Genomic DNA, 18,075 nt, shown 5'->3' on the forward strand with positions numbered 1-18,075 from the left:
TAATATAATTGTTTAAAGTTTCGTTATTGTGGCAACATGTCCTGATTGTCTTCCGTGTTAATTCTAGGTCATTGTCATGTAAACAGACAGATTTTATGATTATTATATTGATTTTCACCGATGATCCAAAAACGGTCCTAACTGTCAATAATAACTAAATGTCTACTGTCAATAATAACCAAATAGAAGTTATTGCGGAGTGTCAGGATTAAAGCCGGCATATCTATTTCTTATTTACAAACGAGAATTACATAAAAAGGTCTATCGAAAGCTTACCATGTTGGGAGTCTATAGGGGTGCTTATTTCTTATTATCGCTCTTCTTATGTATAACATTAAAGTTCACCCGCCCTAGCTTATAGAATACTCTAAACTGAGATGTCTCTAATGTTATAAAAGAGGCCTCGTCAATGGAGAAGACGAGGAGCTTCCCGTCAGCCTCTATTTTACAATTTAGTACACTCCAATCTCCAGTTTTGAGACCCGGATTCTGTATCTCAATACGACTTTTTATGGATTCCAGCGCTTCCTCTTGCCCTGGAACGAATCCTATGATTCTGTATCTAATTGGAAGTTCTCCAGAACATGCTATCCGAACGCCGCCTTCCTCCCAGAGTGGTTCCAAGGCATCGATACTCCTTCTAAGCCACTCTTCCGTTCTCTTATTAGCACAGGTCATCCATAGGTATCCTGCAGTAAAGGCAGTTCGTAAGAACTGTGGAGGTCTACTACTACTACTCGAAGGAGCGGAGTACAATAAATCCACTAATGTGTTTTGAACTAGGGCAGCTTGTTCCTGAGATAGTTTTATGTCAGGGTGACGTTTTTCTATAATGGCTAGACGTGTCGGGTTCGTCGCTTCAGGAGAAGAAGTAATCTGAGGTGGTGAATGACTTCTGGATTTATTTGCATCGGAGTTGCTTCTTAAATACCGAGAATATAATAAAGATCTTTTATAACTTTTATACTTATCCCGTTCCTCAATCCTGTACCTCATTGGCGGTGATTCACTTCTCTGTCTATGAAAACTCCCAATTTTCTCCTGTCCTTCAATCCCGTATCTCATTAGTGCAGGATTACTTCTGTACTTTTTCACGTCGGTGCTGTTTTTTAGATAAGGAGAAGCTAACAGTGGTTTTTTAAATGTCTCAGAATTATCCCATTCTTTAATAGTATACCTTGTGGGCGGTGATTCGCTTCTTTGCCTATGAAAACTCTCAATCTCCTCCGGTCCCTTGATCCCATATCTCAATGGCATTGAATTACTTCTGTATTTGTTGCTCTCGGTGCAGCTTATTGGACAAGGGGAATCCAATAGTGGTCTTTTAGGTCTCTTAAAATTATCTCGATCTTCAATCATGTGCCTCATTGGCGATGATACACTTCTTTGTCTACGAAAACTTTCAATCTCTCGTTCGTCAATCCGGTATCTCATTGGCGCTGGATTACTTTTGTATTTGTTCACGTCGGTGCAGTTTGTTGGATAAGGATATGCTAACAGTGGTCTTTTAAATGTCTCAGAATTATCCCGTTCTTCAATAATATACCTCATTGGCGGTGATTTGCTTCTTTGTCTATGAATACTGCCAATATCTCGTTCCTCAATCCGGTATCTCGTTGGCTCTGGATTATCTCTGTGTTTGTTTCCGTCGGTGCAGTTTTTTAGATAAGGGGTATCCAATAATGGTCTTTTAATTTTCTCAAAATTATCTCTCTCTTCAATCATGTACCTCAATGATGGTGATTCACTTCTTAGTCTAGAAATACTCTCAATCTCTCGTTCCTCAATCCGGTATCTCGTTGGCTCTGGATTCTCTCTGTGTTTATTTCCGTCGGTGCAGTTTTTTAGATAAGGGGTATCCAATAATGGTCCTTTAATTTTCTCAAAATTATCTCTCTCTTCAATCATGTACCTCAATGATGGTGATTCACTTCTTAGTCTAGAAATACTCTCAATCTCTCGTTCCTCAATCCGGTATCTCGTTGGCTCTGGATTATCTCTGTGTTTGTTTCCGTCGGTGCAGTTTCTTGGATAAGAGGAATCCAATATTGGTGTTTTAAATTTCTGAAAATTATCTCGATCTTCAATCATGTACCTCAACGGTGGTGATTCACTTCTTTGCCTATGAAAATTCTCAATTTCTCTTTCCTTAACCTGGTATCTCATTGGCACTGGATTACTTCTAAATTTCTTCCCGTCCATGCAGTTTGTTGGACAACGGGAATCCACTAGCGGTCTTTTTAATCTCTCATATTCATTCCGTTCTTCAATCTTAGACATCATTGATGGTGTATCACTTTTTGGTCTATGAAAACTCTCAGTCTCTTCGGGTCTCTCAATTCCGTATCTCACTGATTCTGAAGCACTTCTGTATTTTTGTCCCTCGGTGTATTTAGATGGGTATCGAAAATTTGAAAAGCTTTCATACTTCCTCTGTTTTTCAAATGTGGACTCAGTTTTCGCTCTCTTTACGTTGGTGTAATTTGTTACGAATTCAGACTCAGACAGACGTCTTTTAGAAACACTAATCTTTACCTGTCCCTCAATTGTATTATATTTTTTTTGATTTGGTTTCCCTGTGGTCCACGTACGCGCAGCTATCTTTCTTTCTTTAGCGCGTTTCCTCTTTTGAGCTCCAGAAAGTCTCTTGCGCTTAAACCCGTCACCCTCCTTATCAGTTATTCGATCAGCAACGCTTATTACGCTGGTTCCATTAATTGAATCTTTAGAAATTAAATTATCTGCCTGTACAGGTCGACTACTATTTAAATTTTCAGAATCACTGAAAAAATCTTCTCTGATGTTCGCAGTAGCCGAGTTTGAGCTTTGATTCAACTTCGCTCTACTATTTTTTATAATTTTGTTATGTGACTCCATATTATTATTTTTTTTAGTGTTGTTTAATTCCTGCTCTTCATTATCTTCTTTGGGTTGGTTTATTTCTTGAATTTGATATATATTTAATTCACCCTCCCTACTATCTCCTTTAGTTTCCTCTAAAATTAATTCATCTCTACTATCACCTTCAGATTCACAGGGAAGTAATATCTGCTCTCTGTCTTCCTTAGTTTGGTTTACGATTAACTCATCTCTACTATATGTTTGAATTTTACATATAATTAATTCATCCTCTTTACTATTTTCTTTAGTTTCATCTATAATTAGTTCATTTCTCATATCTTCCTCAGATTGGCATAGAGTTAATTCCTGCTCTCTATCTCCTTTAGTTTGGTTTACAATTAACTCATTTCTCCTATCACTTTGAATTCGGTATATAGTTAATTCCTTCTCATCACTACTTTTTATAATTTTGTTTATAGTTAATTCATCCATATCATTCCCACGAGAATGAGGGATATAAAGGGTCCATTCCTGCGGTGCCCCCTGCACAGGAATAAGGCTAATTACTCTGAAAGGTCGCCCGGTTTCTCAGAGGCTCCGTTAATGACGGTGCTTTCCCACCGCCATGCACCCATCGGCACGGATCGCTTGACACCTTGGGTTGGGTTGTTGTCGATCCTCTTCATCTGACTTCTCTCTTCCTTAAGACCGGTTCGACGAGGGTGACCCGATTGGTAGTTATGCTCGTCGACATAGCTCTTAAGTTCCCGGATGCACGCGCATCCCGCCGGTAAGATCAACCGTTTTAGGGGGTTGAAATTTGCGCCACAGGCTCATTGGATTATAAAAGGAAGTTTCTTGGTATGTTCTGAAAAACGTAGAATTTTAAATTAGGATTGAATAGATACCTCTAGATAAGTAACAAAATCACAAAAAAAACTATTTATAATTACAAATAGGGATCTTATTTTATTTTCTCTATTTATAGATGTATTTATACAAAATATAAATATATTTACGTACAAATAAATAAAAAAATCGATCAGTCACCTAATGTGGCCGATTTACGGGAGACATCCTCGAGTCATATCTTCACCACTTTTTCTAAATTATGGTGGTTGGTGGATTAGAAAATATGCGTCTCCCGGGGGAGGGTATACGAGGAGCCTAGATCTTGCGCTCCATTTGGTTTGCCCTCCCCCACTGAACAGAACAGATGGTTAAGTATGTTACCATCAGTGATGGGCGGTGGGTAAATACTAGAGCTAGTAAAACTGCGATTCTCCAATCGCAATTGAAACTGCGAATACGATTTTTAAATTGCTGCGACTGTAACCTGCGATTGCGATTTTAATATTTACCAAACCAAATTATTCGTAAAAAATGCTTTTTCTAAATATATTAATGAGCCACCCTCGTTCCATTTGAAAAAATTGAGATATGATAAAAAATACGATTTAGGCATCTTTTAACTGGCCAGGACAAGACGCGAAAAACAAGAGACAATCAAATCTATTTTTCCAAGGCATCTTGATTAAAATTAGTGTTTTTAACACAGCCATGACATTCTACATTGACATTTAAAATACGATTTTTTTAAACGAAAATGTCAAAAGTTGCCATATGATATACCATTCTATTTAGAGTGTTATTTTCTATCGAATAAATTTAATAAATACCGAGGGTGTAGATTTAAAAATCAAGTTTTTTTTCAAGGCAAAAAGACATTTCCGGTGAAACAGGAAGTCACTGACAACAATTGAATACGTCAATCAAACCTAATTTATGTCATATACCAACTTACCAAATCTCTCAATTTTTTATTTTTATGAGCGTAGCCCTAGAAATTTTTGACTTTTAGACATGATGTGCTCTAGGGAATATAATCAGGTGGTTTCCCATTGCCTGCCTGATGCTCACGCCGCACAGTGTTCAAATTTTGCAAAAAACCGATCGAAATTGAAAATTTTTAGTTTATTTGAGAATCGTCAAATTTATGTATATGTTTCTTTACGTCATTTTACAACTTTTAACCATGTTCATAGGAAAATAGACCAAAGCATGCTTCCTTTGTTGGACTACAGAGGAGGAGAAACATGAACTCAAAATTGATGAGCATAATGACAGTGAAGATAATGATGGGCGAGAACAATATGAGGATTCAGATGATTAGTTTTTATACTATTATAATTGATATATGACTGCTATAAACTATTTGCAATAGAACATGTCAAAAATTAATAAAAAAAAGTCGTTTAAATTGGCGCAATAGGATTTACAGTTTGCACGTAATCAATTTTGATCAAGTTTTCATCAATTTTGAACACTGTGCGCCGCGCCGTTGACTCTTTATTAAGTTCATCCGCCTTAAGGACAAGAGGGTGTCCTTTAGTCTTGGCCGAAATATATTTGAGTCTCTATATTCACCCTTTGAGCTTTAAACTGCAGCTCTGCTACCATATGCCATGTCCACCGGATACATGTGCCTATCGACTTTGTTCGCTGTCCATGCCATAGTAGTCTAGTGAAATTACCAGATACATTCAGTAAGTTTTATTCAGTAAGTTGTACCCCCCTCACTAGGTTTAGCCTGCCGACCAAAGCAGTTCACCGGGATATGGCCACTGCGTGCACAACAGCTTCTTGGAGCCACTAGTGAGAGTTGTGAGTGTCTTGAGGACCAAATGGTCAATGTCCAACAACAAAGTAGAAATGGGCGTCATCACCCAAGAGGTGCTACTTCTAAGAACACTACACCATACATCCCAGTAAGATCAGTGCGGAACATGGCCTTATGCTAAACAAAAGGAAAACGCAAGTCATGATAGACCGAAATTCTACTAATATCAGGGAGATTGATGGTTTTGAGGTGGTTGAAAAGTTCAATTACCTCGGATCCCACATAAGAAACAAGGGAGGCTGTGACGAGGAAATCAAACGCAGACTATCACAACAAATTAAAATTAATAAACACATTGATCTTTCCTATCGCTACTTATGCATCAGAGACCTGGACTCTGAAAACTACAAATAGACGAAAAATAGATGCTTTCGAAATGTGGGACTACAGAAAAATGCTGCGAATTTCATACACAGAACATCGGACCAACGTATCAATTCTAAGGTAGTTGAAAGTTAACACAAGACTTTCAACCAAAATACCAATCATCAACTAGTCATACCTTAGGTACTTCGGGCACAATTCGAGAAGAACAGATGGACTGGAAAAAATCATAATCGAAGGGAAGATTAATGGCAAACGACCAAGAGGAAGATCTCCGACGCGCTGGGTGGACCAAACCAAAGAAGCCGCTCAATATAGAGAATCTTTCGAGAGCTAACGGACGAGAAGAAGCCCTAGAAAAATAATACCTTCTTTATAAGTAAATAATATTAGAAAAAATTCAACCGCATGTTACTGTAAAATGCTTCAATAGACCACAAAATTACATTCGCATCAATATCGCAAATCGCAACTCCTAAAAATTCAAACTCGCAAATCACAGTTTACAAAATCACAATCGCAGCAAAACCGCAAATCGCAACAAAATCGCATCACAGTCGCAAATCGCAGCTATAGTAATACTGGTTACCTAAATTGAAACTCGCAAATAGGAGAAATAGCAATCGCAGTTCCCTATGAAAGCCAATCTCAGGTTGTAATTGCGATTTTAAAATCGCTACGATTGAATCGCAGTTTGCGATATCTTGCACATCTAGTAAATACCCAACGGGTAAGTAAATTAAATTTGAGTATATACCTGGTATGTACCCAGAATACGTAAGGTACCTATATACCCACTATTGTAGAAATATACCCAGTATATACTGGTATATTCCTGGTATTATACCGGGTTCTCCTTATAAAATCAGGATATTCACCTTAATTGCACCGTCCGTCCGTCGCGGCGTCGGTGTTGCTCTGTCTAGTTTTTGGTAGAAGATATTGGTTTCTGCTATATTTGACTAACTGGTGATTTTCTGACTTTTTAGATGTTTCTTAAATTTCGACTTTAACAACAAATTGTTAAAATTTGTTAGAGTACCTTAAATTAAGAAGGTAAGCATACTTGGGTATATAACGGAATAATATTTACCCAAATACAACATTTACCCATTGGGTATATACCGGGTGCAAAACCAACCGGGTATTTACCCAAAATTCAATATACTGGATGTTTGACCATCACTGGTTATCATCGAGAGAGAAGGCCAGACGACGCTGACGTAAAAAATCTGATACATTATACTTAATAATGCGTTTGTTTCAAAGTGATAGACAAAGTGTAAGTTATTAAATATAGGGGTAATAATAATTAAAAGTTTACAACGCTTGTACGTATCGCTAGTAACTATCACATAAAAATATCACATACACACACAATAGACCAATTTGTCCTTAATGCCAATGCTGGGCCAGCTATAAGCATTCGGATTGTCCATACTATAAATATTTAACTCAGTATAATGGCTTAATAGGAGACAGGCTTAATACAGACTTGGCTTGTACCAGACTCGGGTTTCAGAGCCTATCGTTCGACGATAGATAATATTTTCTGCATAACACAACTAAGTAAGACAATGTTAGCTATAGGCAGAGAAGAACAATCGTAGAGAAGCGACAAAACGAATCCCGCCTAAAAATTTGGAGTGGGAGGTAAACCGGCTAACTGTCATCTCAACGTGTTTTCGGAATACAGCCAGCGTTGCCATTGTTAATGATAAAGTCCTGAAATCTTACTATTTTTTTATTTGTGTACATAATTAATCTTTTTGAATTAATTAACCTATATTTTATCCTTACCTTATAATACCCTATGATCGAAAAAAAAAACAGCGTCCAGTTGGCTTGGAAATGACGATCGATGACATTTCCCATATAATTTTACATATAAAATGACAGCGATCTTCATTTCATAGCCATCGTTGACGCCGTTTTTATTAATTCATACAATATTACTTAAAGAAAGAACTAAATATTATTAAAACTTAAAATAGATGCAGGTTGTTAGCGTTTAATAAAAAATATTTAGAAAATTAAAACTCTGTATTAGAAAATTAAATAATATTTTATAGCAAATATAATATATTAGCGACGCTAATTTAAGTTGTGTTATCTTTAAATGTAATATGTTTTTTTTATGTAAACTATGATTCTTTAATATACAGTTACATAGTTTTAATCATATGCTGATGCACTGCAGAAGTAAAGTGTTTTGGGATATTGTAGTAAATTAGTGTTTTATTTTGCTGTTGTAACATCCCGGTTCAACTCTAATTATGTTATTTGCTTTTTGGTTTGTTTTAACTCTTATGATAACAGCTGATAAATATTCGAAATTTTCTTAAAATCGTTTATTTATAATTTTGATTAAAAAAACACCTTCGAATATTAATTTCGAAACAAACAATATGATAAGATACGATTTGAAAATGTCCCTCTAAAAGGAATAGGTTATGGTGCAAGTATACACTCGGCGAGGCGACCCGACACGCCACAAAAAATTAACTATTTGTACATTGTTTTGGTTAGGAGCGTCCTTTTGTGTCACGTCTCGGGTCGCCTCGGCGAGTGTGTACTTCCAGCATTAGAAAATGGTTAGAACGCGGTAAATCCACAAACCGCAGAAACCCGTTAAATCTTAAAAGATAGTTACTATTCAATATGATTCCTAAATATTTATAATATACTTTTTATTGAACACATGTTTTTTCAGTGTATAGCTTTTTTCATTTCTTTTGCCTTCGTTCTCTCAGTGTAATAAACCGGCGATCTATCAAATACGCCAATTTGAAGGTCACAAAACTTGGTCCCCCTCACTTCAATAGTGCCGACGGTTTTTGTCATAGACTTAAAATAAAATATAGACTACACTATTTACATCTCAACGCGGACAAACAACCTTTTTTGTACACATGTTTACTTCTGGGTACAGTCGACCGAGCCTTCCTCTTCCAGCCTATGTTGTCACGTCTTTAATATTATCAATATTTTTTTTCTTGTTATACACATATATTGAGATATTAATACTACAGTTTAATAAAGTAGGTTTTAATATTTCATAGATGTATTAAATAGTCCTTATACTACTAAATTATAAGTCGGATACTGTTTAATAAGGATAAGTTCTTTACAATATGACAACACCGATTAGAGGCGAGGGAGCCTATTCATTCATTTATTACCTTGTAGTACGTGTCGCACGTGTGCGGTAAAGCTTTGTTGCCGCTATCTCCCGGCTGTATTAACGTATTTTCTTAGCTTGTAGTCCTTAAGTGTTTATTTTATTGACTTTTTCTGTTCAAAACTATAAAATATGGTTCGCCAGTGCCAAATTTGCAAGAAATTTGACTTAAATAATCCATTTAAGTCTTGAAACGACTTTTGACCGGTAGGCAACTCTCAATTTACCCATTGGCAGTCAGTGGCGTTGTTGTAGAAAGGCGCTTATTTAGATAATATTTTAGTAAAATGTAAAATCTGAATTTTTTCTTTTACATTACATTATTTACTTACTTACATGGTAACAAAATCATAATTATAACCCTGTTAATAATTAATAATGTTTTTATTAAAAATATATTCCGGTTTATTCTAAAATTATCTTCAGAATCTAAAATAACATACAAGAATTTTAAAACGATATTACATTATGAAACATTATTTTTTAATATACCGGGTCGTCTCAAAAAGTGGCTCAACCCTATAACTTTTTTATTTTTTCAGATAAAAAACAGATTTGTATGTTAGTAGGTATATGACATAAATTAGGATTTATTGACGTATTCAATTGTTTTTGGTCTCTTCCTGTTTCACCGAAATGATTACATCTTTTGATTTTTAAAGGCACCCTCGGTATATTGCTACTTTATTCGATAAAAATGACACTCTGAATAGAATGACATATCATATGCCAACTTTTGACATTGTCGCTTAAAACATATCCTATTTTAAATTTCAATCCAGTTTTTTCAATCCACTAAGTTTTAATCAAGGAGCCTTGGAAAAATAGTTTTGATCGTCTAATAGGTTTCGTGTCTTGTCTAGGCCGGTTAAAAGATGTACAAATCGTATTTTAATCATACATATGTCAATTTTTCAAATGGAACAAGGGTGACTCATTAGCATATTTGGAAAAAGCATTTTTTTATGAATATATTGATACCACACACTTGGTATTTCGAGTCAAATTGTCGTTATGAACCGCGTGTTACAATTACAATTAAACCATATGCGAAAATGTCAAAAGTTGACATATGATATGTCATTCTATTCAGAGTGTCATTTTCTATCGAATAAAGTAGAAATATACCGAGGGTGTCGTTTAAAAATTAAAAGTTATAGTCATTTCCGGTGAAACAGGAAGTGACCAAAAACAATTGAATGCGTCAATCAATCCTAATTTATTTCATACTACATCTTGTTTTTTTTATTTGAAAATATAAAAACATTATGGGGATGAGCCACTTTTGAGACGCACCCGGTATAATAAAGACAGTACCGAGTTAAATAAATGTAGTTTTTATTTTATCCACTTCCTATCACCTTCCTTGCTTTAATGGAACAGATTTATGTTTTCTCTAATTTACATAATAAGACATCACTTAACCAGAAAAAAAATTACAACAATCATATTTTTTTTTCTCCCTGTCGCCGATTCTATTATATCTGTGGAATAGATCCTGTTTTGATTAATATTAGGGGTTGTAATGTTTGACTAAAATTAATAATTTATTATTAATTTCAAAAATTACCTAATTTCGATTATAAAATTTCTTCTATAACGTGTATTTTATTATTTTTATCCTTTTGGACTCCAAATTGTTTTTCTAAAGTTTTATTTAAAAAACCTGTCCTAAATCTTAATAAAATATAAAAAAGTTTAAATACGATATATTTTTAATTTAATTGTAGCTTCATTAAAATAAAAAATTACCCGGCTATGATACGGAGAGTTCAGGTGTACTTGAGAAACGAAAGACAGTGTTGTGTTTCTCGGCAGAGTCGTCAGGGAACGACCGTTACGACAGAGACAACCTATCTATCGCTCGTGTCGTACTCGTTATAACCTAAAACAATAACACAACAATAACAAGACAGTGTCTGACCGCATGTTCCAGCTATTTATGAATGAGATGCTCAGTCTATATTTTATTTTAAGTCTATGGTTTTTGTCGTTTCTCTACGATTGTTCTTCTCTGCTATACGTGGAGAACATATGATTTTTGTAGACCGAACCAAGATTGAAGGCTATATATCGATCGTACATTAATTTATGACGTCACGTGCAAGCCGTCTTAACTGGCCTTCTCTTTTCGATGGTAACGCTCAGTTTCCTCTAAAAGTTTTATATCTAAAATAACATTTACTTTTTTTAGAGCAAATAAATGTGGTATTTTACAGCACTGTTTTTAGAGCAACGGCATAAACGTTATTTTTACGTTTGTCCTATTAACTGTAATAACAAATAACATTTGAGTATTCACGACCTTGTTAGTAATAAACTAACAATACGTCCAGAACAGATGGCTCAAAGTACACACAATAAAGAAATACGAAAATAAAGGTCTTAAGGGCCCACACAATAAACTTCTAAGAACATCTGTTCTTTAATATACAGGGCCCTGTAACAGTGTGTCTGTTATCTATAAGCCCTAAAATAAAGAGCTTAGGAATTTTGTTTAAATGCAGACCTAAATTGTGTACTCGGGCACAATTACGTACTCGACCTAAATTGTGTACTTTACAAAAATATTTTATTTGTACAGGGTGCTTCAAAAAAGTGGGTGAATTTGATTTTAAATAGAACACTGTATACTTGATCAATTCGAAATTCGATCGTCATTTCCAAGCCAAGTTGATGGCATTTTTTGCCGATTATACTGTACTAGTTGAAGCCTGGCGCATCCGCCACGACATCAGGAAAAAAATCTTTTTATTTTTTGTTTAATTAAATGAAAAACAAAAAATCCGGCGACGACAGTTTTTAGAAGAGCCAATTAGCGATCTTTTAGTAAAAAAGCAGCTTTCTAGAGCAATTCGTTACTTCAGTAGAGACGACACAGATGAACATTAGCATTTTATATATGTGGATATTTTGCAGCACTTAAGTAATTTGTTCAGCATATTCAAAATTTAATGTCAAAATTGTTAATAAGTAAACTAATCTGTGTTTTTTTAAGTGGATCACCCTGTATATTAATTCCCTTTTAGATACACAAGTAAAATATGAACATTTTTCGTATTTAAGTGTTTATTTTTAGAGGTTTTGCAGATATTCGAGGTATCAACAGTTTTTTTCAATAACAGCTTAAAACTATTCTTAAATAATTATCTTATATCTATTCTATCCTAACCTAACCTAACCAACAAGCAAAAATTTATATAAAGAATGCATTTCTTTCAAAATCTCAATAATAAAAAAATTTTTCCTCTTATAAAGACAATCCGGGGACAGACTGTAGATTATGACATGGTATTTTTGAAACAGAAATGTTATGTTTTTATTTTAAATCTACTGAGGGAAAAAAAGGAATTTCATTTAAATCTCATTATCTATTAGAAGTGTAATTTAGTTAGGGTAGAAATATACTTGAATCACTCGAAAAAAACACTTGAAAATTTCAAATAGTCCACCTATTATTAGACCTTGATCATTGAACTTGATTGAACTGGTCCAACCTGTTTACATATGTATAAAGTAAATACTATTTAATACTGTACTATTCTAGTTTTAATTATCCTCGATGTTAAAATGTCTTTATGAAAGAATTTACATAGTAATTATAAATAACGTGAAACAAATTTACCTAGATACTGTTAATAATTAGTTAGATAAAAATCTAAAAATAGAAGAAATAACTAACTACCTATAAATAGAAAGTCAGTTAGGGAAAAACCATTCTGAAAAGGGTGTAATAGGAAACAACATCGATAAAGGGTAGGTTTATGAATGATTTAAGCAAACGACCTTTCCAATTCATAGTACTAAATAAACATGAGTTAATTAAACTCCAAGGCTACTATAACCAACTATCAGATCTAACACTCTGATATCTAGATAAATTAAAGTTCACTGTACAAACGTTGCGTTAGATATACAGTTTTATTTTATTTGATGACACTGAAGAATTAAACATGTGGTTTTGTTATATTTTCAGTATTATAGGTATTTTATTTTTACTTATAACTAATGTATTGTTTGTACAAGTAAATGCTGCCAAAAAGGCAGCACACACACTAACATGGTGAGATCACAACCTGCATAAAAACACAAAAAAAAACTAACAAAATAATGTATTTCTTACCTTAAATTAGCCATGAGTAATAAAAACTTCGTTGTACTCCGTCGTTTTATTTATCGTTTCCGAAGATATTGGATTCTTTAGAAAATTGTTCCACGAAGAATTATCCATAAAAACATTGATTCTTCGGGCATGCAAGAAGCACCAGCAAAGTAGAAATTTACGGATTTAAACTTGAAATTCTTGATTGTTTTTATAGTTTACATCACAAAATAATAGATGTAAAATGCGAAGTATATATTCTCAAAGATAAGATTTTGATATTTTTTGCTAAAATTAAAAATGAACATATACTTAACAAAATCAATTACAAAAGAAACCGGCAAGCAAGCAACCGGCAAGAACACGGCAAGAAGAGCAAATCCAGGTCCACAGAGCAAATCACTAAATCAGCTGAGTGAATAAAACAAAAATGGCGACCACGCTGCCAACATATATTTTTTATCCGTCCGTAGGTAGGAATGAGGTAGGATAGAAAGTATTTGACGATCATATATACTAAAACGTAAACAGGTTGAACATAAAGAATATAATAATTACCACGATTTGTAAATTCCCTATGTAAAATTCATATGATTCATGCAATATCGTTAATTAAATTAAAAAATAATTCGTTATTCTTTCTTGACTAGTCTTACGGCCTAAGCTGCCAGAACAATACGGCCTTAATTAGTTATTAATCTCAATTAAATTGATTAATGCCCGAATGTGGTGAAGAAGAATCTCTAAATAACCTCGTGCGATCTGTCAATCTGTCAAAAAGATTTAAAATTTAAATGTTTTGTTTTCTGTTGATATTGGAAATTGAAAATATCTCCAAAATATATCATAGATCATAGATTGATCTGATTTTCACTGGTAGTGAAAGAATTAACGTAAGTTCCGTAAATAATTGAGTTATATGATTAGGTTTTATATAATACAGGGTGTTAGATTTTCAAATAATGGTTTGGTAAATACCCTTTTTATTCAAAGAGTATACCCAGCGGTTCCCAGATTTTTCAGGTGAGAGACTCACTTTCAAATAATGTTAATGTAAAATAATCAATTTTAACTTCTGTATGATAAAAAAGCAACCAGTGGCAAAGCAACCAATTTAATTTTTTGGGAGAGGCAATAACTGGTGAAGAAAAATTGATGGTCAATAATGTTTGATATAAATTTAACTAAATACCTAGTACCCACTCAAAAACAGTTGCTTTTTAAAATGTTTATCGATGACAGTGGCGCATCTAGAGATTGTATCTGGGAGGGATAGTGGTGATATTCAAGTGAAGTAATATAGGTTTATATTAAATTTGCGATGATATGTATTGTGCCTGTGGAAAAAATATATTTGGATTAGTCTAAATTTTCTATTTTGATTGTTATTAATAATTTCTTTTGTTATAATTTTATTTTATATTTATATCACAGTTTATTTTATAAATAAATGTCTTTCTGGTGGGGGGATTACCGCCATTATCCCCCCGTATATGCACCCTTGCATACATACCAAATCGCATTTTTTCAAATAAAAAAAATGCGATTTGGTATGTTAGTATATGACATAAATTAGGACTGATTAACATATTCAATTGTTTTCGGTCACTTCCGGTTTCACCGGTAATGACTACAACTTTTGATTTTTAAATGGCACCCTGGGTATTTTTTTACTTCATTCGATAGAAAATGACACTCTGAATAGAATGACATATCATATGTCAACTTTTGACATTTTCGCATATGGTTTATTTGAAATTGTAACCTGCGGTTCATAACGACAATTTGACTCGAAATACCAAGTGTGTGGAATCAAATTATTTGTATAAAAATGCTTTTTCCAAATATGCTAATGAGCCACCCTCGTTCCATTTGAAAAAATTGAGATATGATTAAAAATACGATTTGGGCATCTTTTAACTGGCCAGGACAAGACACTCAAAACATTAGAAGATCAAATCTATTTTTCCAAGGCTTCTTGATTAAAAATTAGTGTTTATAAGACAGCCATGGCACTCTAGATTGAAATTTAAAATTGAATTTGTTTTTGAGCGAATATGTCAAAAATTGACATATGATATGTCATTCGATTCAGAGTGTCATTTTCTATCTAATAAAGTAAAAAAATACCGAGGGTGCCATTTACAAATCAAAAGTTATAGTCATTTCCGGTGAAACAGGAAGTAACCAAAAGCAATTGAATACGTCAATCAATCCTAATTTATGTCATATACTAACACACCAAATTTTGTTTTTTTATCTGAAAAAATAAGAAAGTTATAGGGGTGAGCCACTTTTCAGACGCACCCGGTATTGTTTATTAGTAAGTTTAAATATGCTATTTTATTATTTAGTATAATGTTCAATGTATTATATTTTATGTTATGTTTTAATAGATATTTGTATTTTAATTCAATATTCTGCTTTTTTCTGAAATTTAGTTAAGCCCTGGTTTATGTTGTTTGATGTGAATTTTAAGTTACCTAACTATATTTTTTTCTTTGCTTGTGGTCATGTTAATTTTCTCTAAACTGATTACTTAGTAATTTGAAATTATTTCCATTAAATATCTCAATTTTTTATTGATTTTATTTTAGAAAATCATCCCTTGCTTTTGATTGATGAACTGCACCATCATTGAACAAAAATTAGTACTGAAAAAAATCGGGAAATCCCGGTTCCTACACAGTACCGAAATTCCCGGTTCCGAAAAACAGCTCCGGTTCCGGAACCGCTAATCTCAGATGAATTGGGAATTTACGGTACTTTCGGTACCCTAGTATAGATATGACCAAGACGGAAAACCGTCTAGAGAACTTCTGGCAATTCTCTAGTCAGAGTCTTCCGTTTTAACTGACAGGCAAAACGTAAGGTAAAATGTCATTTGTAGACGGAGCTTAAGAAATATTCAAATTGTCACACCGCAACCATGCTTAACAAAGACCGACAATTATTGTATTAATAAAAATACTATTATATTTTGTCAGTCTTTGAAAACGAGAATAGGTAACGAACAAAAAGATATAAGACGGCAAATTATATTATTATTACAAAAAACGTTTTAGTACGTACTTGTTTGTTGCACGCCCTGGCGCATATCAGCCTCGTCTTGCCGACGGCCGTATCGCCCACCACCACGCACTTGACCAACTCCTGATGGGGCTGTTCATTATCCATCCCCCCGGGCCTCGGCGGCGTCGTTCACGTCCATTACAGCAGCGGCGGCGTCCTTCGTGGGGCTTCGGGGGGACCGCGGCCTTTAGCGGCGGTTCTCATAACTGGCGCGGCTGGACTCGCCCGCGGCCCAAAGATACGGACTGAGCTGGGGGGACCAAGACTGGACGCGCTACGGGCTTAATTGTTTAATTGCCACTTGACGCAGGCCGACGTAGTTGGTCGCGACTGTTTACGACAGGTGCTGCCTCGGTCGCGATGCCGAACGTACTAAAGTTTCGGGGGGAATGTACGGGACCGGGAGAAGAATGTACTGGGAAAGGGGAGAGCGTCGCGTCGCGGGAGCACAGATCGCAGGATGAGAGACCGATAAAATGAACGATATAATAATTCCTGTCTGGATTCGTCAAATTAAAGGGGTACATCGACCTGATTGGGGTTTTATGCAGATCATATCTAGGGATAAATAAAGCCTATACGTCTATTTAGGGTTTATTTCTTGAAAATAACTTTAGGTTTTTCGCCCACTCTAGAAGAAGAAAAAAGAATCTAAGTAGAAGTTAAAATCTAGAAAATAAAATAGCTATTTTTTGTAAACACCGCTGCGTTAAATCCCAGTTGTCCTGTCCCATGAATGTCTCCCCTTTGTCAGGATTCTATCGAGTGGTATTTACAAATAATATCCAGGGTGTACTGTTTATGGTAGATCTCGATAAAAGAAACATATTTTCTCTTTATCCTTTTTCAAGTAAGCCCAAAATAACGGTGATATTTTACTTTGAAAATTAAAAAAAATGATTTCTCGCTTACATTTTGAGAACCGCTGGATCTTTTCTGGATTTTCTTTGTTGTAAATCTAGTCTACTACCTATTATGTTGCCATATTATGAAAATATTATCCTAATATTATGTTTCATAATTAAAAGTTAAAAAAAAAATTTCAAAAAATTCCATATTTTCATAAACAATTTTCCAAAATTTCCATACCGTTTTAGAGAAAATTAAAAAAAAAACTGAAAATATAGTTGAATTTTTTCCAAGTCCTAAAAAGCAAAAGCCATTTTGTAATATCATTTAGATTTCATCGAAATTATCCAGGGTGTTTTAAACTTTTAAAAAACATGTGCCATCTCTCGTGGGGAGATTCCTCACGTAAAAAGAAAATTTATTTTTCATATCAACATAATATGTTCGATTCTGCTTTGTTTCATAGCTACAGGGTGTTAAAGTCTTAATAATCTTTCGATTTATTATAATTTTCTTCCAAGTACTTTTAGTGAATCGAATGAAATTTTGAGGGTAAAAGTTACTATAAGTGTTACATATTTTAATGCTAAAAAAGTGTCGATAAATTCATCAGGGACGTGCATATGGGTTATCACTGGAATATTTTTCAAAAATATGTGCGCCATTGACTCTTTTTCTTTTGATATCAAAATTGTGTAGGCCATTTAATGCCATTGAAAAGTTATCTCTTGATATTTTGTCAAATACGGCCTCCTTGATGAGATAAACGCAATTTTATTAATCACTATTAATAAAATTAAAATAAAAATAAAATTAATAAATTATATATTTTACCTAATTTATTACTAAATATTATTACTATTAGTCTAACAGCAATTTCAAATAAATAAAATAATGGTATTTAGGATAATTACAAAAAAACTAATTTTAATAAGTTTTCGAATGTTAAAAAAAAAGTCCTAAAAATCAAAAGACGTTTTGTAATATCATTTAGATTTCATCGAAATTATCCAGGGTGTTTTAAAA

The 18,075-nt window shown here is 33.9% G+C and overlaps 2 protein-coding genes across 2 annotated transcripts in view; both read right to left on the reverse strand.

Annotated features, from left to right (window-relative positions):
• LOC115884371 (rho-related BTB domain-containing protein 1) overlaps window positions 1-16,560 on the reverse strand; it is a 38,104-nt gene extending 21,544 nt beyond the window's left edge. The window contains exon 1 of the mRNA XM_030902930.1: window positions 16,201-16,560. Coding sequence (XP_030758790.1) covers window positions 16,201-16,305 — 105 coding nt within the window. The 5' untranslated portion in view covers window positions 16,306-16,560. The remainder of the gene's footprint in view (window positions 1-16,200) is intronic.
• Window positions 86-13,513, reverse strand: LOC115884370. The gene is made up of 2 exons (XM_030902929.1): window positions 13,150-13,513; window positions 86-3,709 (listed from the first exon to the last, which is right to left on the reverse strand). Exon 2 carries the CDS (start codon window positions 3,331-3,333, stop codon window positions 301-303), a length of 3,033 nt encoding a protein of 1,010 aa, XP_030758789.1. The 5' UTR covers window positions 3,334-3,709; window positions 13,150-13,513; the 3' UTR covers window positions 86-300.
• Window positions 16,561-18,075: the final 1,515 nt, after the last annotated feature.

The sequence above is a fragment of the Sitophilus oryzae genome, unplaced genomic scaffold, assembly GCF_002938485.1.
Source record: "Sitophilus oryzae breed Bouriz unplaced genomic scaffold, Soryzae_2.0 scaffold_227_pilon_pilon, whole genome shotgun sequence".
NCBI classification, from domain to species: Eukaryota; Metazoa; Arthropoda; class Insecta; order Coleoptera; family Curculionidae; genus Sitophilus; species Sitophilus oryzae.